The following is a 23792-nucleotide window of genomic DNA, read 5'->3' on the forward strand; positions in this document are numbered from 1 at the left end:
TACATTTTTATTTCATTTGCAAAAATGAAATTATATTTATGCAATTTCCCTTGGCCTTTCTATAGGGAATTCCATCATAAAAAATTAAAAAAAATAACAATATTAAATAAAATTTTCGAAAGTTGGCATTTTTCAAAGTGTTTATTATATTTAATTCAATAAACAAATTTGCATAAGGTAAATCAGGTTTTTTTCCTTATTAAGCTTAGTCCCTGCTGAGCCCTTTCCAAATCCATTAATAGAAAGTAGCTGTGACCATTTGCATTTGAATTGTTATTAATGGCAAATCTAGGCAGAAGCTGCCGGACGGGTTTCGCCATACGTCATTACAAAAAGAGCAGGGAAATCCTCTGACCAGTTACAACATAATGTCTTTTTACCACAAATTCTTTGTAGAAAGCTCCATAGTTCCCTCTAAGTAAGTGACTCGCACAAGAGCGGTCAATTAGGCGTTGGCAACATCATTTGTCAGCATTGATAATATATTATTTTTAACATCATTATGTGACAGCATTGATAAAACACATATAATAATTAATATGTTGGCCAGGGCGGTAGTTTCACTTTTCCCACCGAAGAAAGCGGCTTAACATTTTTATCAGGCTTTACATTTAAACTGTATTTTGTATTGTCACTAATAACTAAGTATTCATGCACACTCACGGTAGATATATATATATATATATTATAGGTAGAATGTAACCAAATTTTGATATATGTACGCTTACAGGGCTATTCAATAGAAACGTAACAAGCACGCGGTTTGTGGGCAGTCAAACTGCAATCTTAACTTGGGATGTTACCATAGGTCAGAGCTCGGTGGCGAAATAGATGCGCCTGCTGGGTCAGAAGTCGCCCACAGCATGCGAAATGAACTCGAATTGCCGCTCCACGCTGTTCTCCGCCGGTTCGAAATCGAGGGCATCATCGTCGATGAAGTGCATCTCCACGTGCTCGCGGAAGGCATTAAAGGACACCTGACTGGAATACAGTTTGCCGCACATGGGACATGTTTTCTCCATGGCATCTGCTGCATCGGCCTTGATCTTTTCTTGTATTATGTTAATCCTCTGGCTGGGCGGCGTTCCATTGTGTTGGCTTTCATGGATCTTCAGTTCGCTGGTGAGGCTGTCATCCGTTTCTAGGCTTTTGTCGGCCATCTCCGGTTTCTTAGCCGTTTTCTGGGCGCACTCTGGGCATGGTTGAAGTTCTTTTGGGTTTAAAAAATAGAAAAAAACAATGGTTAAGATTATATAAAAACAAGATGTAAACGCACCGACTATTATACACCCCTTACTCAGGTAAATATGCCCCCACAAAGCAAATGGCGCCATCTGCTCAACTTAAGCGTATAGTATTTTATAATATTAAAAAACACTTCTGCTTATAACTTTTGAAATATAGGTTTGATTTGAAAAACTATTGGAGAAATTGACCGAATAAACATATACAGCCTAATAACTGGTCTCTACCATGTCTCAGAATGACAAAAGAGTTTTACGATTTGTGGGCATTAGAGCGGGTGTGGTTAAGTTTTGAAATAAAAAAGGCATACATTTTCTAGATCTTATTATTTATGCGAACGGACAGAGGGACAGACACACAGACATGGGTCGGACGAGGTTCCTTCTATCTGCTATTTACTTTTCAGCGAGTGTTCCTTACCAATGCGACCTTCTAGTAAAGTCAATGCCGAGCTGAGCTCCTGCTGCTGCTTCATGGCCTCCCGCCTCATCTCCTGCAATCCGTCCATGCATCTTTTGGCATCCACATTGGCATCTGGTGATTCGCTGGTCGACTCCTCCACCTTTTGCAGATTGTAGGGATAGCCCAGCTCCTCATTGCTGGCCCCAAAGTCATCCAGGGCAATTTCCTCTAGACTTAGATCCTTGAGACCATCGGAGAGCATCTTTTGGCGCAGATGAGGATTGGGCGAGTGCTGGGTGAAGGTCTTGGAGCGCACCAGATTCTGGTTTTGCTGTGCTGGGGAGCTGGGCACTGGGTGTAGCTGCTGCTGATCCTTGGAAATCTGCGATAAGCGGGACCACAGGCGCCGGTTCTCATTCGAGACCATGCCAATGTGCTCCTCCAACTGCTCCTTTTGACGCTGCAATTCGGATACTTGTGCGCGCAGGGAGAGGACATCCCCGTTGATTCCGGTGACAAGCGGAGGAGCACCCTCTGTCCGCGAAGAGACCTCCCTCAATCGCTGGTTCTCCTCCTCCATTTTGGCCACACGTCTTTGCAACTGGATGCATCTTTCTTTGATCGTTTGCAGGGCGACTTGCAGTGCGTAGTTCATTTTATCGCTGTTGGCATTGGAGTTTGTGCATCCGGAAGTGGACGTGGATGTGGTTAGGGCTGTGATTTTAGCACTAGTGACCTCCATTGCAAGTCCCTTGGTTTCGCAGGCACTTTGCATGACAATATATCAGCCCAATTGGACTCTAAAATATGTAAGTTTCCTTGTCGATTTCGTTTTTCTCGGCCTATTGTTGCGTTCTCATTAGTGTGACCGTACTAGAGGCTTCAAAAAATACTAAAAGTCATACCGATGGTGGGCGATACTATTTTTTGGGCCTCAACTCTTTTGGCACATATGTATAAAAAAACAAAGGTTCAAACACATTCTTATATTAAAAAGTTTTCCAACTATAACTAGATTAAAGACACGCTTTTTTTTTATTTTATGAGGGATTTTATTTTTCAAAAACTGTAATAACATTACAATTGGAATCGATTTTTTTCCCATCAAGAATGTTTTTGGTATTTTCATTACGTTATTTCGTAGAGTGCCCAGCTTACATCGCGAACAGCTGTTTTTGTTTACGCGGCATATTATCCAACACATTTTACAATGTTTTGCGGACAGAGTTTAGTTAATAATTTTTTCAAATATAAGAGAAAAGTGTGGCAGAATGTAAATCTTATGACAAAGACCTGTAATAGCACCTATCGTCCACCGAAAATTCTGTTTTTTGGCACCGACAACTTTTCCCTGCCCAGTTTGCAGGCGCTTCACAAAAATTGCAGGTAAGTGGCATGTCAAAAAATTAAATGTTGTTATTATTAATAAATGTATTTTAGCCATAGTGATTGTCTGGGAGTGGTAACATCTTTTAAAAGTCCGGCCAATTCTGTGAGGAGCTACGCCGAGAAAGAGAAACTCCCTTTGCAAAAGTGGCCCATAGAACCATCTGGGTGTTCAAAATTTGATCTGGGTGTAGTTGTTTCCTTTGGCCATCTGATACCTGCCAATATAATCAATGGATTCCGCCAAGGAATGATCAATGTTCATGCTAGTCTGCTACCCAAATGGCGAGGTGCTGCTCCAATTATTTATGCCATTATGAATAGAGATACCAGCACGGGCGTTTCCATTATGAAAATCGAACCCCATCATTTTGATATAGGAGCTGTAAGTTTTTGGTTATTTAAGCCTATTTTTAGAGATTTTTAAACATTTTATTTTAGATTTTAGCCCAACGGGAAGTGCCTATAAAACCAGATGTCTTCATGCCCGAATTGCATGCCTCTTTGGCTTTGATAGGAGCTGATCTACTGGTGGATACGGTAAACAACCTATCAGAGAGACAAAAAGAAGCCAAATCCCAGGATAAAGCAAGAGCTAGCTATGGTAAAATATGTGACAAATATCCGGCTCACCTATTTAAACTATACACTCCCATTAAGCTCCCAAGGTCACAAACAAAATCACGGAGATCAACTGGTCGGAGCTTAGTGCACTCGACATATACTCTCGTCATAGAGCTTTGTATGGCTATAAAAATCTAACCACCAACTTTTTGGGCAAGCTTGTGCAGCTGCTTAAGTTACGATTACCGGAAAAGCAACTTATAACGCAAAAACCAGGCAATTTCACCTATCAAAGGAAGAGTAAATCACTGCTGATAGGATGTGCTGAGGAAACTCAATTGGAAGTTCTTCAACTGAGAATAGAAGGTAAGAAACCAATGAGTGCTCAGGACTTTAACAATGGTTTCCTCAAGCAAGCTATGTCCCTTAGCTTTACAGACAATAAACTAGTTTCAAATTGATATCAAATGAGTGTTTTTAATGCACAATGGAAACTTAATATCTAGGCTAAATCGGAGGGCTTGACCTCCTTGGTTTCGGAAAACTGCTGCGTCGATTTCTGGAGCAGATTCTTGGTGAACCACATGGGACGGGGCCTCTTCATCTCCACGATGCGTTTGCCCTTCAGCTCTTCAGAAGATTGTTCGGCCTTTTCGCCTTCATAAAGAACGATTACTTCCTTGTCCACTGGCTCCAGACCAAGTGTCTCCTGGATTTTCGACTGCATGAGCTCCGTTTCCTTCAGAACTTTTTGGTAGCAGAAGGCTAAGGGAGGAAAATTGATAAGAAGTTAATGATTTTAAGTTTTATATGATACTTACGACATAGAACCCCCATTTCGTGGTCATGTCCACATTGCAAACACGAGCGGATGTTTCTTTTTGCCACCAGAGGCTTCCAATTGTATTCCGGAAAGCCAAACTTCCGCTTTAGACGCTTTTCCACGGATCTTCTGTGTTTTGGCACAGCCCACAACATTCCGTCGCCAATTAACTTCTTTAAACTGAATTCCTGGCAGGTCTTTCGGCTGTGCTCATGCTGAAAACCGGCCAATGCCAATGCTTTTTAAACGAGTGGTTAATAATGGCAATATCAAAGGTAAGAGGTACCTCTCACCTGGTGGATGTCCTCCATGTGACAGAAACAGGCGCTCCACGTTTCTTAAAAAGTTTGTTATTGATAAAAACAAATTTCTAGACATTTTACGGCTTTAGTATGGCTGGTTTACGTAAACGTGAATAGGGATGAGCAATAGGCAACAGCTGAGCTATCGATATATTAAAATATAAACAAGAAAATAACGTAAGCAAAGCACGAGAGTATCGTGTCATTTTGTTAATATTTTTATGGTATTAAAACGAATTTCATTAGTTTTTGACTTAAATATACAGAAAAATGCTTTCTTGATGTGAAAATAAACTGAAAAAATTTGAAATGTAACTTACTTAATTACTTTTTGGTGTATAAATTAACACAACTCTTAAGTTGCATAAAGTTAAACTTGTAATCGTGATGCCCCTTTAAATCAAGTATTAATTATCAGATACAGGACTGCAATTAAATTGCAGTGGATGTTTATCCAATCATATCTGTAGACACAGTTTTATCGCAATGAAGAGCTGCTAAAAAACGCAACTTTTATATTTTCTTAAAATCAAACAATTCCGTTGAAAATAACAATCTTTATCGACTTACGTTACCCAACTCTAGCGTGACGTTAAGCCGGCTGCCTTGCAACAGCCCGCACGTGGCAACCCTGAACAGCTGTTCGAACCAGCTGTTCTGCACTGTTACGTCAAAATAAAGTAGTGAAAAGGTGCAAATTGCGTGCGAGTTAAATAAAAACTATTTCCTAGGGCGGAAAACGTGTTGCAAGTGGCTTTTTGAGAGTGGACCAGTGATTGTGGAACATGAGGACACTGGCGGCAGGCAGAAGGTAGTGGCTGCCAAGCGGAGCAGCCCTTATCAAAAGAGGCTTAAGTCTGGAGCGAACCCAAAAATAGCGTGCCTGCGACAGGTAAACAGGGGTAATCTAAAAAATAGCCCCCGACCCCTGAAATCCAGTGGCTGCCAAACTGTACACGGTGATATATCCACCAAAAACACAGTTTCAAGTTCAAGCCGATCTTTGAGCTTCGTATACGATCGTTTTCACCTCACAACCGGATATTCACCACACCTGACGGCGCGCACGCGCATCAATTCGAAAAATCCACAAAAAGCGAAAACACTTCGCTGGAGCTGCTGAAGCAAAACGCAAGCAAACCGCGCTTCGCTGTCGCCACGAAAATCGCCTGTAGTCCACCCCAAAATCGAGCGTTTCTAAAATCCTGCGATCCTGCCAAAATATAAACAAAAAAAACCTTTTATAATGCGGTTCACCTGTTGAATTCTGTGCCTGTGTCTCGATCAAAGCGTACAATTCTTACCGAAAAAACAAAGAATTTAAAACCCTTACCCAATTAGAAAAACCTTTGTTAATAAAACTAAAAACAAAATGGCCTGTTTGAGCACTTCCGGTCGCGTCGTGTGCGTTTCGCGTCGCCAGCAGACACACAAGTTGCTATATCAACTTTTTGGATCCCGCCCAGGACTTACAAATCCATCCCCATCGACCGGATTTAATCCACCCAAGGTTCAACTGCAGGCCATGCGACTTTTCCATGGATTAAGCTTTAGCATGGGCAAGGATTATCCAGATTTGCTGGTGAGTTCATTTTCGTAAATGGCGTACACGTAAATCAATATCTAAAACGATTTCCAAACAATTCACTTAAAACCGTTTTTATTTATGGAAAGTTTCTAAAGGGTCTTTTTTAAATAAATTCCGTTTTTATTTTGTTTTAAATGTCACTTATCTTTGTCGAGTTTGTTTTCTTTTTATGGCGAATCATGTTATATTTTTTATATTTTTAGCTTTCATAAAACTTTTTATATTGGATTCTCGAAGATTTCATTCATGGTTTCATGGTTTTTGTTTGAAAAAATAAATACTTTGACTTTTAAATGTATTTATAGTGTTTTAAATACTTTACTTGTTTTGGTTATAAAACTCATCTTTTACTTTTAAAAGTTGAAAATAATTGGCTATATGCCATATCAATGAACAAAAGTAGAATAAATCCCGAAAACGAAAAAACCTATTTTCATTGCATATCGTTTTTTTTTCACGGTGCAGAGTGCATTGGCTGCGCTTGCAGCAAAAGCAAACCAACTATTTGGCCGCTAATGCGTCTGCGTGACTTTGGCTTTTGCCTGTCCGCTTTTCTTTTCTTCGGCGCTTTGCTGCAAAACCAAAAAGAAAATGAAAGTGAAATTGGTCGCTGGTTGTTGGCCATTGCTTTTGTGCAAGTAGCGTGAAAAACAACTTGTTGCGCCCACAGCCGCATCAGTGTTGTTGTTGGCGGAAGCTGGTGCTTTTATTTATTATTGTGTCTTGGCTTGGCATTTTTTTCCATTTGGCCAAACGCCTCTGTTTTTCTACGTTTCCATGTGTTTTTCCCTGCATTTTTGCAAGGTGAAGTTTTTTGTCTGCCTCTCTTTCTGGCCCGATAATTATGTCTCTTTCTGGTCTGTCTGTAGTTTGTCATTATTTTTATATCGTTGACAAGTCTCTAGTGTTTTTCTTCCTTTTTTCGCTTTTTTCTTTTATTTTTACTTTTTGAGTTATGCAATTTCGCTGGTTGCATATTGGGCTCTGGTTTATTGCACGTATTTATCAATATTTATCGCCAGCGTTGTTGACTTTCGCGCTGTTTGCAGCTCCAATAAACAGCTGATTCGGAGCCAGTGCCCTAAAAACTGTGCTTTATTTGGCTTTAAAACTGTGACCTGCGCCGTATACGTAATTTTTGAAGTGAATTCCGGTCGGGTTCTGTTGTCTATTTTTCTCAAACAAGCGGATTGATGTTTTCTTATCAGCTAGCGAACGAGTATCAACACTTTGTATTTCATTTGTTCTAGTACTTATGGCTAATACAGTAAATACGGTACCTTATTCGCAAGCTTATTTTAAAAAACTATATTGAAAAATTACAACAAAAAATATGAATTAAACTATTATGAAATAGTGAAAATGTTTAGCACTTAATTTCAAACTGTTTAATTTATATTTTCAACTTATTAGCCAAGAAAATAATTATTATAGTTAAAACCGACACTTTTTTTGCAATTTTTAATTAACATCTCTTAAAAATAAATAATATGGCTGAAGTCTTAATTTTAACCAAATCTTTAAATTAAGAACATTAGTTTACTATTCAGAGAATGCACTGTATTAAAATAAACGACTAAAATTCATGTAATCCGCTGCCATCTAGTATTTAATTTGTATGAATGGCGCACTGAGTGCAACAAAAGGTCGTAAATAACAAACCTCATTAGATTTTATGTAGTTATTTATATATGCTAGGCCATAATTCTTGGGGAAAAACATCTCTAGGTTATGTTTTTCGGAGCCTTTGTTGTCTGGTTTAAAAGCCCAGAAGGAACTGCAGCCAATTGTCTTATAATTCAATTTGCTAGTTAAGCAACTGCCTTCGCTTTAATTGCTTACTTGCTTACGCCTTCACTAGGCATGTGTAGGCCACAATAAGTGCATCGGTTTCTCACATTTGCTATTTAGTTTATTGTTTAATGGCACGCCATTTATGCCGTCCCATTTAGTTGAGGTGTGCACGGGAGTTCGGCATTTATTTAATTGCTTTAGCATTGCGAGTGCAATAAATTCAATGCAGTTTATGCATTGGTTATTTTGGCGGACACCCTTGGCTTAAATAAATTTATATGTATGTATGGTATCCAAAGTTTGGTCTGTGTTTTGGGAAAAAATATAAAAAAGGTTAAGTGCTCGTTAGTCCACTTTAATGTACACTTTTGACTCTTGTTATAGCGCCCCTGATCCGAAAGGTTAGGCGTCTGCTTGTCTCCTGAAAAAATTGAACAACTTAATTTGCAAATGAGTTCCCCCTTTCTTGCATTTTTTCACGTTGCCTACAACGATATTTAATTAGATATATTTAAGGCTATTTTTTTATTCATATATATTTAGTCAAATTAAAAACTGTAAACAAACTAATAACCATTTCAATAAGTCCAACAGAATTACTTTATGCTCAATAGCAATACTCAAAATAAAATAAACGCACTTTGCCAATCAAAAGGGATCGCAATCATATTGTAAAAGTTACAAATTGTGTATGCAGTTGTCGTTAGCACTTTATTTATGCATTTTAGTTGTTTAAGACCTTTTTGTTATTTCGTTTTGAAGCCGAATAAAAATTCATTCAACGCCAAATTGGTTTTATGCCCAACTCACATCCACACAGCGACGAAAACAAGCACCTGGAAACTGATACGTTCATCTATCATAGGTAAACAATAAACAAAACGCAAATAGAAAGCGCACGTCGCAGCCAAAACCAAAAACCAAAAAAAACGCCAACTAATAATAGTCGGCAATAGCAGTCGTAGAAGAAATTCACTTTTAACGGTTTCTTTGACTTTCTTCTTCATTTCATTTGCCAAGCTGCCGAGCTCTCCATTGTTTTGGGCAAAAGAAACCGGCCAAAAAAGCAAAAAAAGAAGTATCTATATGCGCCACACGAATTTGGCAAGATTGGCCAGCTTTTAGTAATCGTTATCTTAGCCTCGAAATAGTTTTCAAATCATTTTCTTAGTTACCTTTTCCCTTCTTCATTTATGTGTATTTATAAGCTTTTCACTTTCATTGCGAATGCGTGAAATTAAAAGTCAAGAGTTTGGGCCAAGAGTTTTAACGCCAGCGTGTGAATTCGATGGGTTAATACTCTCAAGGTGGCAATTTTTCAATTAGATTAGAGAGTCTGTGATGGTTCCCCCCGATTTTGGATTGATTTGAATGAGAGGGTTTGGTCCCGTGAAAGTGAAACCGAATATCGACCTGTTTTCATTGAATTTTTTAGAAATTTTGGGCACGAGCTCGATAAACTTAACTGTGATTTACGCTGTTTTAATAAAATGTGTTTTCAAGTAATGCATTTTAAAGGGGTTATGTTTAGTTACAAATATTAAAAATTGCTTACTTAAATTTGTTATAATTTATATATTTATTTAAAATTTCTAGAAATTAATAAAAACTGCCATTATATAAAGATGTATTTCCCAATTAAAATCTCTCAACTCGCATTCCTTTAAATTGTATTTCACAATCAGTCATATTTCTTTTCGTTAACCCCTTATGAGAAAGTCATCAGTTCGAGCATAAATATTTTGAAAGAGCAAAGGCAAAAAGTAGCAGATATACTAAAAGATACATCTGTCGTATGCACGAGATGCTCATATAGTAAATCTCTGTCTTTGTGGCCTCAACTCTTTTTTCTGCAAAACACTTTCACTGACCCAAAGTCCGAATTTGGCCAGCCCTGCAAGAAGAAAACCGAAATTCTGTATCAGCCCCCCGAATATTATTTATGTTTAATGTGCACTTGATGTTGGTGGGCTAATTGACTTTTCGGAAATGTAGGACTTGAACATGTCTAAGCGGATTTTGGGCTGACTTTCATTCAACCTGTCCATATACACCTGCAATGGTCTCTTTGATCGCCGAAGTTTGACTTTGGTATTTTTCGGCCCGTACTTGCTGACCCAATTCCAAAAAGACGCATGCGCTTTGGTGTGTTGTGTTGTCCTAAACTGGTTTCAGTTTCGGTGGTTTTCGGCCTTTCTGCATTTTACCCTCTCTTTCGCGCCAAGACTGTTAACTGTTAATGATTTCGGCGTTGTTTTTCTTAACAACAAATTTTCGGATTTCGATTTGAAAGCCAAAAAAGAAGCGCCGCCGCCTGCACAGAAACAAAAAATAAAAATTTTGAAGTAAAATTATATATAAAAAAAAATATTTAAATCTTTCGATTCCCAGCCAACTTTGATTAAACACACATTTTTTTCATGAATCATAAATAGATAACTATGATTTTTGAAAAAATATTTGTTTCCAATGGATGTTTGGCATATTTTTCATATTGTTGGTTTTGAACCTGCCCCTTGTACCATTTAAATTAAAAAGGGATTTTGGGGTGAAACAAAATAGTGCATAAAAAGAGATTTAAGTGTAAAATGCATTTATTTTTTATATTATTAACTCAAAAAAATATATATTAGAAATGTCAATTGACTTTACGATATTTTTTTCCGTGTGCCAAGGGAACGGTTTTAGGCGGTGGAGCAAGTTTGGCTCGGATAGTTTTGACCAAGTTGCATAACACGGCCAAACCCATCGAGTCTGGCCAGCCAGCAGCTGTCAGCCCCGCATTTCATCAATGTCGCTCATTGGTCGATTTTCCTGCCTCTTGGGCGAGCTCGCTCTACGTTTTTATCAGCAATTATCATAAATTTGACTATCTTCGGGCGCCGCGCATATTTCCCACACTGATTGTCCCAAAAAATGTTTGCTTACCATCTGGCTTCCAATCTGGGCTCTATTATTTGGCCAAGGGTTTCTCCTAATTAACATTGGAATTTGGTTAAATGTTTTCCTCATTTTACGATTTCGTATTTCGAAACCTCGAGGTCAGAAATTAAAACGAAAAATTAGATTTGCATTTATTGGTGGCACGCGTCGCATTTGCAGCCTGCATTTCGGAATTTGTTTTTTTCCTGTCTGCGCTTTTTATGCAATTTTCTTTGGTTTGATTTACACCTAAAGCTGCCACTGCAGGATAAACTTGAATTTTCTGGTTTTCCACTAACTAACTGGTTTCCAATTTGTCTGCAAAACACTTTTCCTTTCCTTGGCAAACCTTAATTTTGGTTGCATTTTTGAGCTTTTGCCTTTGACAGACTGTTATAATTACCAACTGCAGAAACTGACACCTACGAAAATTATGGTAGACAAAAAATATTTTTCGCCTGTTAAATGATTTTCCCAAACTTTTCGGTATTTTACATTCTCTTAGATATTAAGGCGTTTTAAAACGCATTCGCCATTGCATTAGTAGCTTTTAGAAACGCGACTTCGTCTTAAGTCGCCTTCATAGTCAAATATCACGCAGCCGCCGCGTTGGACACTAATATCAATTATAAATCGCAATTGCGCAATGGCCAAAGTGACGGGGGAATTCCATGTGATTCCATTGCTGATATATGACTGCGGAAAATGGTCAGCTAAACTGGATCGAAATCAAGTTTAAGCCAATTAATAAATGAAAAATCATTTTCAATGCGTCCACTTTTGGGATGACAACTTAAATCTATTAGTCCGACAACGCAATAATGAGGCTATCACACTGAAAATTTTTTGAACAGTCAACAAGAATTTCACAGTTACGTATTTTTGTCATTAACTAAAAAGCACTTAACCTAATATAATAAATTTTGGGATTCCCCATGGTTGCTTTGTAAGCATTTATCTTTTGTCTTGGTGATTTGCAGACCTCAATTGGCCAATCGATGGCAGTTGTCATAGTTACTGATGAGCCTTATTGCACCCGTAATGAAACCGTGACGCATTGTGGCAATTGCAATTGAGACATTAGCTAATATTGCCTGTCGATTATGATTATGCTATGCACTCAAGCTGCTGCCGCATCGTTTAGATATCCTCAGAAGCGTTCTCAATGCCGCAATGAGCATTGAGTAATTTGCCAAATACAAATTGCCCAGTTTAGAGGCAAACACTCCGGCACTTCGGCATTCACACTCACTTGAATTTGGATGCCTGCGGTGCGGCGGCAGAGTTGTTAACACGCATGTTAACCACTTGCCAGCGAACTTGGCTAATGAAGAAGCCACCACCGCGGTTTAAATCGAACGGAGAAATTACAAAGCCAATCGCTATTTTTTCCCCTCGGAAACAGCCAACAAAGTTTTTGGTTATGTCAGCCTCAGCCATGGAAATACAACCGCACCGCAGCGATGACAAAAAGGGAAAGTAAATCCAAAGCCTCGTCTTCGGGGCCCTCAGTTGCTCACTTTCTTGGCCAGGTCTCTCTGTGTCCGCTTTTGGCCAATACCTTGCTTTTAGCCGCTTCCGCTACCAAAGGCCTGTCATGTTCGATCAAGGCAGCGTAAAAGTATTTCTTTTTGGCCCACAAGAAAGAAGCAATTAAAATTGTTTGTAAAACGGGTTTGGAAGACGACGTTTCAAGTAAAAAAAGAGAACATAGTCTGATTTATTTTCTAAATTTTGTTTAATGTAATAATTTACACATAAAAAATACATTTTTTTTCATGGTAAGCTTATTAAAATAAATCCATAATCTTCGAAGACAAATTAAGCAAAGTTTTTAAAAAAATGTTTCTCTCGAAATATGAACTCTTAATATTGGTTTAATGTAATAATTAAATAAAAACACAATTCGATCAATGGGAATAATGGCATAATTAAATTTAATTAAGCTGCGATTTGAACCCCAATTTTAAAAAGAAAAAACTATCTTAAACGAAAAAGTTGATCCATAATTCTTATACCTTTCTCTGTTTGATTGTTGTATGAAAAGTCAAAATAAATTACCCCAAACTAAAATTATTTGTTAATAAACACAGTCATTTAACCATTTAAATTCTCAAGAATCTAATGTCCTTACAGCGCAATAATTTGCAAGTAAATTTAAGTAGTTAACAAGTTGAATGTTCTTTTTGCCACGCAGCGTAAGCATAAATATGTTTACTTAATGACTGCAATTGAATAATTTTTAGCATGTTTAGTTTTTAAATCACTGCTTTAGACACAGGTGTTAAAAGTTTTCGTACATAAAATCGACCTTCATAAAAATAGCAACATGCAAAGGTAATTGTTTAGTTTCGCAAATTGCCATATTGAATTAAAATAGCTTATGATGGACCAACTATGCCGCATACAAATTGCCTTAAAAAATAATAAAACTGAGCGAATTCCGAGCCAAACAAGAGCAGAAATCATAACAATGAGTGAGTCGTAAAGCAATCAATAAGCAATGCAAAATGTTGCAATTCCCTGATTTGTTGGGCCTTCAATCAAAACTGACATCAATCAGTATGAGTTTGGCCTGGCACTCGAAAATGTTAAAATACTTTCGGCCGTTAATTGTCTTCATCTTCAGTTTGGAGTGGGATGGGTGTTGGACTGGATTTTGGATTTTGAATGATGTCTAGAGAGGATTATGTTGTGGGAGCGCCCTGGGGCAGAAATTCCATTTTTATTTGATTTGTTTTTGGCACTAGTCTTGCGTCTGGACAAGAAATGCTGCAATTGCATTGATCACTGCGCCCATTTTCTGCAATTTTTCCACAATTAAATAAATGACTCCGAAAACTCGCGTATTTAAATGGAAATTGGCAGAGGCTAAGCAAATAAAAGCAATTTAATTATTTGCCGCCTTGTTGTTGCCGATGGGAGGTCATTATTATTATTTCCTTTTGAATCGATGTGAAAGTTGGCTTGCCAATTGTTGCGGCTCCTCTTTTGTGGCATTGCATATGGGACAAAAGGAGGTTAAACTGGATATCTGCGAGTGTTGGATTGCGCCAGGCTAATTGCGGCTTAACCTTATCAACTGAAGCAAGATAATCTTGAAACCTGAACTTGAAAAACTCAATTATTAGAAAGGTTACATTTACTTTTTTATTATACATTTAAATTATTTAAGCAATTTCATGAAATGGGTTTTAAGGGTATTATCGTCGTATTTAGAGCTGTAAGCTGTAAGATAAAAGTAAAGATTGATGCGTTTCATTGGAAGGGTATATATAAAATTGTATTTTAATTAATGATTTAATCACACGACTAAGCAACTTCATAAACTGTTTTAAAAAACATTCACTTTTAATCTTTTTTATTTTAAACCCCCTTGTGAGCAATACCCAAATCGACGGCAATATTTCTACAAATTTCTTCATATACTTGCATGCTTACACAATAAACCACGTTGTAAAAACTGAGTTAGAGTCCTCGGTTCATCTTCTGCAGCCAAGTGCAACGAAAGAGCCTACTTCCTGTATATTTATTTTGAGTGTTTCGTTTTCTGTTTTTGTGCACGCAATTAGCTTGAAAATCTCAAATGTAAATTCGCTTTGGGAAATTAACAGAAAAAAAAACAGTACCCCCAGAATGAAACGTAGAGCAATGACCTGGCTTTACTAGAGTATATGGAGCATTTGATCCATAACATAACCATGTGACCAACGGCAAGCAGTTCATTGGGTTTAGAGACACTCAAAATCCGTTCGGCTTTCGTGGGCACCTGTAAAAAGCATTTAACAGCGTTTAAAAGTCATTCAACGTATGCGGCCAACTCGAAATAGCCACAATTAAATGCATTTCTGCACGTTCCACTTAAGAAATGGAAATGTTGCTGGCTGGCTTTTGTTTCTTTTATTTCTTTTTTGGCCTTTGCAAATATTATCAACTAATTTTAATTTGGCGCACATATTGAAAATGAAAGTTACCGCGACTCGAATTTAATTGGATTTCTTCCGGCTGCTGTTGTAAAATGTGTGATGTGATGCGTCGATTTTGTAATAAGCCCCTCGGAACGAACGGTTCGCTTTCTACTCGCCAAAAGCTTAGTCCATACCGATGTTTATGACACATATTAAATATGAAACTGGGTCATTACAAGCTCTTTTCAATGGTCAACAATTTGTTTGGGTATTTTACGATGCTCTGGACCCGCTAAAAGCAGAAAAACTGAACCAGTTTGGCATCCGAAGAGCAAACCCACACGTGTAGTCCCAAAAGATGATGATTATTATAATGATGCTGCAGAAGATGCGGATGACGATCGTTTGACAAAGGGCGTTAAATGATGGTCATTGGCCCAAGTCAGGATACCATGGTAACAAGTAGGTCAATGGGTGTAATCCCATTCAAAATATCAAAGTAGCCAAATATTTGATAGTGTAAAGTTTGTTCTCTGACAGTTGGCAACATCGAATTTACATGTTATCTTGCCAGCATGTGTTTGGCGGCTTTTATTGACAGCCCGAGTGACTGACTGGTTGATTGGTTGACTAGCCGACAGGCTGCACAAGCAGCCAGCAAATGAAAACATTGCATAATGGCCTTTGAAAAGAAAATCGAGTCAAAAAGCGGAACATAGAAATAAATTTATCAGTTTCAGTAGTTTTCTTTCTCATTTTTTAGCTGTCAAAAAATAATAAAATAAAATTTGAAACATGTCAATTTCAATTTATCAAAAACAAATGCACTTTTTCACGCCTGTTTTTAAATTTTAAGTAGCAGGATGTTCGATGCGCTGTTATATTAAAAATATTTTCAAATCTTAAAACTTAATAAACAGTTTTTGAAAAACAAATTTAACTAGTAAACATAGATTTAAATTAACTTTTTTTATGTGTGGAAAAGTGGACTACATTTGCGGCGACATGTTTTACCTGACAGTTTAGCAGCGCGTGTTGCTCTCTTTTGTCTGAATAACAAAAGGATTTGTGGCTTTAACAATTCAAATTTGGCGACAAGGTTAAGAGTCGCGCGAGGGCGTCAACAATCGACTTCAATTAGTTGGCCATTTACGGTGGTTAAATTATTGTCCAAAGTGTCTACCGAGCCGCCTGCAATTTTCCAGTTATTAATTTTTCGGTAAAACAGAAATTCCACCGGCGGGCAAGGCGAAACTTGTTAGTCGTGGCAGCCCAGCAACTGAAAGTTGTTAACTGACTTGTTTGCTCCTTCATTATTCACACTTTGTTAGTAATTGCAGCATTTACCCGAAAGCGCTAGCCGTTCTACCAATTTTTGTTTGTTTTTTCTAACCCATAGCAAAGCCCCCACAAATGCAGTAACAGTCTGAAGTACTCCCAATGCTCCAAGGCGAATGTGAGACAGCACAGCTCGGTCCACACACAACAGCCAGCTGGACCTGTAAGGGAGTTCCAGATCGATCCCTACATCATTCTCGACGATGACCTTAAGTACTTCTACGACGACGTGAGATATGTAAGTAGAATTTTATGACTTTATTGGGTTGCATATTAAAGACACTTCAACTTAAAACAGAAAAGCATTCGGTAAAATGCAAATAATTAAAAATAAAAGAGTAAGTCCAAATAAAATAAATATTTTTCGCTTTGATTTTTATCCATTTTTTAGTAAGTAAGCTTTTTATTTTAAAGTTTAAATAATTTCTTTTAACATTTTCACAATTAATAGTAATCATAATATTTACACTCATAAATATTTTTATATTGGCTTAAAAAGAGAATGAAAATAAACGTTTGTATTAATCAAAGTACCCATTATCAAACTTTATTTCAGTTTTTATGCTTTACAAGTCAAACTACAATAATTAATAACACGAATAAAGTTTATGAGATTTTACAATCATATGTTAGTGTTAGACGGCTATTGATTTGATAGTTTTTCCTCAAACAAAAATGGAGAATTTTTTTCTTGCGCTTCAGAACTCAAATATTTGCTAATTTAGAACGAAGTCGTCTCACAAAAACAACAAAAGTGGGCCCGTCTAATTTTTGTACCCCTAATTTAATAATGTTTTAGCTGCTTAAATCGGGAACATCCCAACCAGAGTTGGACACCATTGCGAGCTATTATTTTGATGGCCAGGGAAAGGCGCTGCGACCCATGGTGACCATGCTGATGGCCAAGGCGATAAACTATCACCTGAACAACGAGTCACAGTAAGTTTTTCAGGGGAAATTCACAGCGGAAAAAGTGCACAGTGAAGAAATCAGAATAACGCAATTTTTTAATAGTCAATAATGAACACTTTTCTTTCAAATAATAAATGAATCTGAAAATTCATAACGTGATATCAATGCAGATAAGCGTCATAAATGAAAGCCCTTTTTATTACAATAATTAAGTTGGAGAGATGCTTAAAATAAAATATATTTTTATATAGCAGCGATAATAACAAAATGGTGAGAATATTAAAAATTAAATCTCAAAAGGCATACAACTATTTCACAGTGTATTAGACTTATTAATTAAAACTATTTGGAATCAAATTAAAATCAGTTTGAGAAGCACCCTATATACTAAAATTAAGTTTTATAATTGTTTAAAACAAAATGGTATTATCTTTGGAATATTTTAATGTAGATAAGAAAACGCCTTTTAGTTTTAAAACATAGCGTATAAATCTCCAATAAATACGTTTTTTATCTGTGTAGCCAAGTGTAAATGATTAGCATGGCTTTGCGAAATGTGCACACTGCGACCAAATTAAAACAACATACTTGTAGGTGTACCTTTTTTTCGCCTGAATCCTAAATCATATTTTTCTATCGCCTTGACAGCCAATTAGTACACAAACAACGACAGATCGCCCTCTTTTCGGAGATGGTACACTCGGCCAGTTTGGTTCACGACGATGTCATTGATCAGTCGGACTTCCGACGCGGCAAGCCCAGCGTGAATGCTCTATGGAATCATAAAAAGGTAAAGATTCGATACGATATTGTGGCATCATCGGTGCCACCGATGTTTGCCCAAGTCAATGGTAAACAAACCTAGTCGCTCGGCAAGCAAGACAGCAATCATTCGACTCCCAGAGTCTGACTTTGACATCAATTTGTTGCGTATTTCGATTTGAAGTGTTTATTGACTTTGTCAACATCTATCTTGCATCATTTGAAAGGCCTCAAAATCGGATGGCGATGCCTCTTCATTGAGTTTAATAATACCTATCCCAAAATACATATCTCGAAATTGCAGTTTCCCGTTTGACATGTCTTCAAATTGATCAAAAAGGCGTTAAAATGCTTGAAGCTATTTTATTTATCATCAAAATAATACAAGTCAACTCAAAAGTACAGTTTCCCTTTTGTCATGTCTTGAAATTGAAATGCAAAAATTAATTAAAGTTAAGTTAAGTCTTTTTTTTTCAATATCTTGCTGTTGGCTGTTAACTGTTGTAACATTTAAATGTCTTCCAGCGATTGCGTTGCCCGATTTTTTGTTATGGCCTCTTGTTTCTGACCATGTCTCATCGCTTTTACAGGTCACAATGGCTGGTGATTATATCTTATCGATTGCCTCGATTATGATAGCTCGTCTGCGAAGCGATGATGTGACGATCGTGCTGAGTCAGGTAAGAAAACTTTGGCATTACGAGAACATGAATATATTTGATCAACTTTTTTGGAACCCACCACCGAAAACAAATAGTTGTAGAAATTATCAAGTGCCTCGCATTTTATTCTGCTAGTTAATTGCCAAGGCAAACACAAATAAATCCCAAGTTTTTGTGCAGCTCCATTCAGACAAAAAAGGCTGCGACCACAAAAAAGTACCGGATTCGGAGGAAATATCTCTGTACATAAGAACAAAACGCTAGATATTTTTATTTGAGAAAGTATGTAATCGAATCGGGTGCCAAATCTCACACGATTGTTGCGCAAACAAAAGGTTTTGTCTTTAAATTATGAAAGTTGCTCGTTTTCCGAACGAAACAACTTCCTGGCCTGAAAACCAGTCCGCAATTTTAATGGGGCACAAATCATTGGGACTGCAAACTTCCTGCGACCCTGGAACTCCAATTCGCCAAGGTTTGCCCTTCGCCAGAGTTCGTGAAACTCTAAAGCGGCATTCACTTTTCATGTATCGGATATTTTTGCATCCGTGTCCTTGTGATTCCCGCAGTTTACACCTGCGACATTCCGCAGAAATATACTCATGGCATCACGTTGTTTCTATAAATTTCAAATTAGTCACACCTGCCAATTTCACTTTCGGTGGCAACGGAAACAGAGAGTGAAACTAGATCTGTTGCCCTGGAAACCAAAAACCAAGGTGGCTCGAAATCTCAATATCTTAGATCCACAAATCCACAGCTCAGCTTCTCTGCATATTTACACAATCAGCGACGGGCCAAGTTAATAGTTAATAGCCAAAGCAAACACAATAAACTTGCCTTGGTTTTTGGGTTACACATTCGGCGGCGTTTTCTCAATTCGCGAAAAACATGCGTAACACCTGAGGATTGGCTTGAAGATGATCCCAAATAAAAGGTGCGGCCAGATACTTATACCACGCTATTTGCCTATTTTATTACCTCAATCTGGTGTATCTATCGCATAATGTGGCCCATTAGCATTCCAAACATTTTGACCCCAGCAAAATGAAACTTTCTTCTTTCGTCTTGAAACTAGTTCTAAGATAATTTCCAGCTGAGCCACTCCAACTGGTATTCACTATTTTTTTAAATTTCTCTGTTCCAAAAAAATATAGATGAAGAAAAAAGCTTGTTTATGGTAAAGCAGAAGCATAGTATCCAAAAAACCGAATGGGTGTATGAATGAAATTTGGTATCGCAAGGTATTGCTTGAAGCAATTTAGTCTTTAGTTCCTTCCTACTTAAGTTATGAAACAAAACAAACATTCCAGACAATTTATAATATAATTGCCTAAAATCAAAACTGAGAGTCTTAAAACGTTTGTAGTAGTTCAATTTCATCTAACTTAGTGGTTATTTCTTTGTTTATCCCTCTATTTTGTGAATTTTAAATAAATTCACACAACAGAAATCAGAATATATTTAACCACATCTCTGTATTCTTTCGACTTATTTTGTCTTTCGTTTATACCAGACTTTAGCTTGTTTCTTTCATCTACGACAATCTACAATCTTCGGCATATATTCGTTAGATTTATCATATTAAATACGCTGTGCACGTGTCTGAATAAAATCAACGGCATCTAAGACGTTGGATGGCATTAATAAAATGGGGAGAATGTCCGCCTGCCATTCAATCAAGTAAATTTATGACAATATGTGAGTTTGGGCTAAACCAGACAGTTAAGACTTTTTACGCCCTTGGAAACCCCCAGACACATTATTCTGCAATTGAATTTGGAATCGAATTAAAACATCGTATAACTCTGTAAGCATAAGACGGAAGTTTGAAACTCAAAAAGAAAATGCACATATCTCGCAAAGTGGTTCCGAGGCTAATCCAAAACATTTTTTTCACAAAGTGCACTCGATTTCGCGGCCTGCAGTGTTTGGTCTCATTTAGCTGCTTAAAAGGCGGCATTGTGTTAATTTTTATGGCTCCAAATGCACTTGTTAGCTTGGTCAAGTGTTTAGAGCTTACGCACTTGTAGTTCGGCTTTTTGTTAGTGTTAATTAACATTGAAAGTCCACCAGTGGTCAGAGGAATTTGGCCTGGCTTTTTGGCCAGTTATGGCCGAATCACCTTGAGCTCCTTGTTGGACTCAGCTGCCATTTTCAAGCTCCCACTACTATTTGCTGAAGATTTTGACAACTGCCTGTGAGTTTTTTGGCCGAATCAAAGAAAATGCCTATTTTGAAGGCGAATCGAAGGGCGTGCCAAACAATGGGTGAGCAAACAGAAGTGGCGATAGCCAAAATATTCGACTTCTTATAGAGATCTGAATGAAATTTTGTTTGCTAGATTTATTTGGCACAATTGTGTTTGCCATTTGCATTTGAGGTTTCATTCAAGCGGAAGTTACATACACACGAGCGTATCAATGTGTTTATACACTGGTAAATATGTAAACAAATATATGATCTTACAGACGGAGCAATCGACCATAGCGGTTCTTCTTGTTTTAAATCTGTTAGCATTGGAATATCATATCTGGTCATCTCATTTTCATTTACTTGCGTAGAGTGAAAAATGGAAGCCGAGAACAATTGAAGCCATTACCATAACCCTTAACAGCTTACAGTGACATATTTATGACGCATTGTACGTAATCTCTTGCAGATCTTGACCGATTTGGTCCAAGGCGAGTTCATGCAGCTGGGCTCAAGAGAAACGGAAAACGAGCGATTCGCCCATTATCTGACCAAGACATACAGGAAGACCGCTTCGCTGATCGCCAATGCACTGAAAGCGGTGAGTATTCATTATCATCATGCAACAGCCCCAATGCAGATGGCACTTATATAGCGGACTTAATTCAGCAATTCGTTTGCACGCAGTCTCGCGTCATTGTTCCCAATCCCCGACTGACTTTGAACCCTCTATTTATCCTCGGTATTTATAATTTCAATTTCTCCTGCTGCTCATGCTCAGACCGCCGTGATTGCCCAGGCCGACGACAACGTTGCCGAGGTGGCCTTCCAGTACGGGCGTAACATCGGTTTGGCCTTTCAGCTGGTCGACGACATGCTGGACTTTGTCTCATCCACCGAGCAGATGGGCAAGCCGACGGCGGCGGATCTGAAACTGGGATTGGCTACCGCCCCCGTTCTCTTTGCATGCGAAAAGGTGAGTCGGGGTATCTGGAAATTCGCGTGATACTTCCTTATTGGCCTGCCAATAGTTAAAGGTTTTTAAAAAGCTCTATGGCTCAAGAATTCGCGATCTAAAATTATATTGTAGCCTAATTTTAGAAAGTGATTTATACCTCTTGAGAAGTCTACAGCACACAACAAATTTGCTGGTACTTTTTCGCTGTCTACAGAATTGCTAGATTAAGATGTCCAGATATATGGTCGCTTTGCATCCAAAGTAACCTGCCCGTCGTCGCAATGATGATGTATTCATGGTGTCGGCGGTGAAGGTGTGATGATGTCATGTGGGTGGGTGGTTGCCTAGATGCACAGATGAAGATCCAAAGTGTCTGTAACTCAATTGCCAGCGATTACCAATGCCCATTTGCTATGCATTCCGCGAGCTGTGCACGCGTGCAGTGCGTTTAAAGCTGTGCCTTGGCTGCAAAACTTGCATAATTTAAAACTACTTTTCCGTACTTTTGTTGCAGTACCCCGAGCTGAATCCCATGGTGATGCGGCGCTTCAGCGAGCCCGGCGACGTGGAGCGTGCCTTCGAGCTGGTGCACAAGTCACACGGTCTGGAGCAGACCCGATTCCTGGCCAAAAAGCACTGCAACGAGGCGATACGGCTGGCCCAGGAACTCACGGAATCGCCCTACCAGAAGGGCCTTCAGGTGGTCGCCGATTTAGTCATCAACCGCATGAAATAGAGCTAACATAATAATATAAATATTACACCTACACGTAATGCAACAATAACAATAGTGTTATGTAGGCCACACACTTGATGTTTCGGTTAAGTTCTGTTCAGCCAGCGGACTAAATTTGCAAACAAGATTTATTATTTAGTTTTTAGGCATTTGTTGTTGACACTGTAAATAATTGCATAAACAAACCTAAATAACGGCAACGTTCACTGTACATAAATACGAGATGTTCAATGAATTTTTAACAAATTTTATATGCAATGTTTTTTCTGAAAAATGTATTTATACATAAAGCGCGAAATTGAGCAAGAAAGCCAACAATAAGAAAACGAGAAAATTGTACAAATATTTCTTCAAAATAAAAGAAATTAAAAAGAAACTCGGAATTAAGCATAAAAGATAATGAGGAAAAATGTTTATTAGTCAATGCAACAAAGAAAACCAGTGTGTAAAACGATATTTATGATAACAAGCATGAAGAACATAAAACGTTTAGTTTATATTAAATTCTTATTTAAGGTATTTCATGCCTAAATGGTTCAATGGTAAATGATTGCACTTTTCAAAACATCTTCTGACAGCACATATATGTAATTAAAATTGGAAAACTAAGCTGGATAAAAAAAAATATTTTGAACCATTCGCGCATGAAATGCACATTACAATATGTTTTATAAGGAATTTTATGAGGATTGTACGTGAAACAATGCTGCCCAGTCTTAATTTTAAATCCTTTCTTTTCCGCCTCTAATGCAATAGTAATTTATAAGACATTTAACACAAAATCGAAAAGCAAACCCCCATTTCGGAATGCCCTAAAAATCTATCTATTTAATTTAAGATCTTATTTAAATTTATAAGCACAACCTCAATTAAGTCAGTCAGCGAGTTTTTTTGTTTTTGTGTATAGTTTTGACGAAACACCATTGGGCTCCTTTACAGCCGGCTCTACACTGAGAAAAAGAACTACACAATTCTGGACAGTTAATCATTTGAAATGGGTGCTGATTACACTTTAGCCGCAGGTTATAGAGTGCGAACGACAAAAAGTTGATAAATATGTTGATATTGATATTTGTAATTACGATATTTGTATACTTAAAGAGATGAATAAAAATTCGATTGTGTAAAACAAGTAAAGTGCAGTAAATTTTTATTGAATGTAAGGTAATGGTAAATAATGCAAAATAATTAAATATTAAAAAAAATACCAAGATATGAATTTGAAATTTTTTAGTTTTAGAAATGTTAAGTGCAGACAAAACACCGAAATTTTTGAAACTGATAATCTATAGATGTC

The 23792-nt window shown here is 37.6% G+C and overlaps 4 protein-coding genes across 5 annotated transcripts; 2 read left to right on the plus strand and 2 right to left on the minus strand.

The window, feature by feature from the left end:
• Positions 1-464: 464 nt before the first annotated feature.
• On the minus strand, positions 465-2545 carry LOC128251982 (protein spindle-F). The gene is made up of 2 exons (XM_052979288.1): positions 1666-2545; positions 465-1210 (listed from the first exon to the last, which is right to left on the minus strand). Exons 1-2 carry the CDS (start codon positions 2420-2422, stop codon positions 846-848), a joined length of 1122 nt encoding a protein of 373 aa, XP_052835248.1. The 5' UTR covers positions 2423-2545; the 3' UTR covers positions 465-845.
• A 261-nt stretch (positions 2546-2806) lies between these two features.
• Positions 2807-4059, plus strand: LOC128251983 (methionyl-tRNA formyltransferase, mitochondrial). Its single transcript, XM_052979289.1, has 4 exons — positions 2807-3033; positions 3088-3418; positions 3475-3637; positions 3694-4059. The coding sequence occupies exons 1-4, from the start codon at positions 2858-2860 to the stop codon at positions 4056-4058; spliced, it is 1035 nt and encodes a 344-aa protein (XP_052835249.1). The 5' UTR covers positions 2807-2857; the 3' UTR covers position 4059.
• On the minus strand, positions 4055-4869 carry LOC128251985 (39S ribosomal protein L32, mitochondrial). The gene is made up of 3 exons (XM_052979291.1): positions 4714-4869; positions 4419-4658; positions 4055-4362 (listed from the first exon to the last, which is right to left on the minus strand). Exons 1-3 carry the CDS (start codon positions 4796-4798, stop codon positions 4100-4102), a joined length of 588 nt encoding a protein of 195 aa, XP_052835251.1. The 5' UTR covers positions 4799-4869; the 3' UTR covers positions 4055-4099.
• Positions 4870-5379: 510 nt separating this feature from the next.
• On the plus strand, positions 5380-23334 carry LOC128251981 (all trans-polyprenyl-diphosphate synthase PDSS1). 2 transcript variants are annotated; one of them, XM_052979286.1, is made up of 8 exons: positions 5381-6304; positions 16334-16510; positions 17072-17211; positions 17833-17974; positions 18537-18626; positions 21271-21402; positions 21583-21777; positions 22274-23334. In XM_052979286.1, exons 1-8 carry the CDS (start codon positions 6095-6097, stop codon positions 22493-22495), a joined length of 1308 nt encoding a protein of 435 aa, XP_052835246.1. In that variant the 5' UTR covers positions 5381-6094; the 3' UTR covers positions 22496-23334. The 2 variants fall into 2 exon arrangements, with proteins under 2 accessions (XP_052835247.1, XP_052835246.1); XM_052979287.1 differs by lacking the exon at positions 21583-21777 and having other exon boundaries at positions 5380-6304.
• Positions 23335-23792: the final 458 nt, after the last annotated feature.

Source organism: Drosophila gunungcola, chromosome 3R (genome assembly GCF_025200985.1).
Source record: "Drosophila gunungcola strain Sukarami chromosome 3R, Dgunungcola_SK_2, whole genome shotgun sequence".
Classification (NCBI taxonomy): Eukaryota; Metazoa; Arthropoda; class Insecta; order Diptera; family Drosophilidae; genus Drosophila; species Drosophila gunungcola.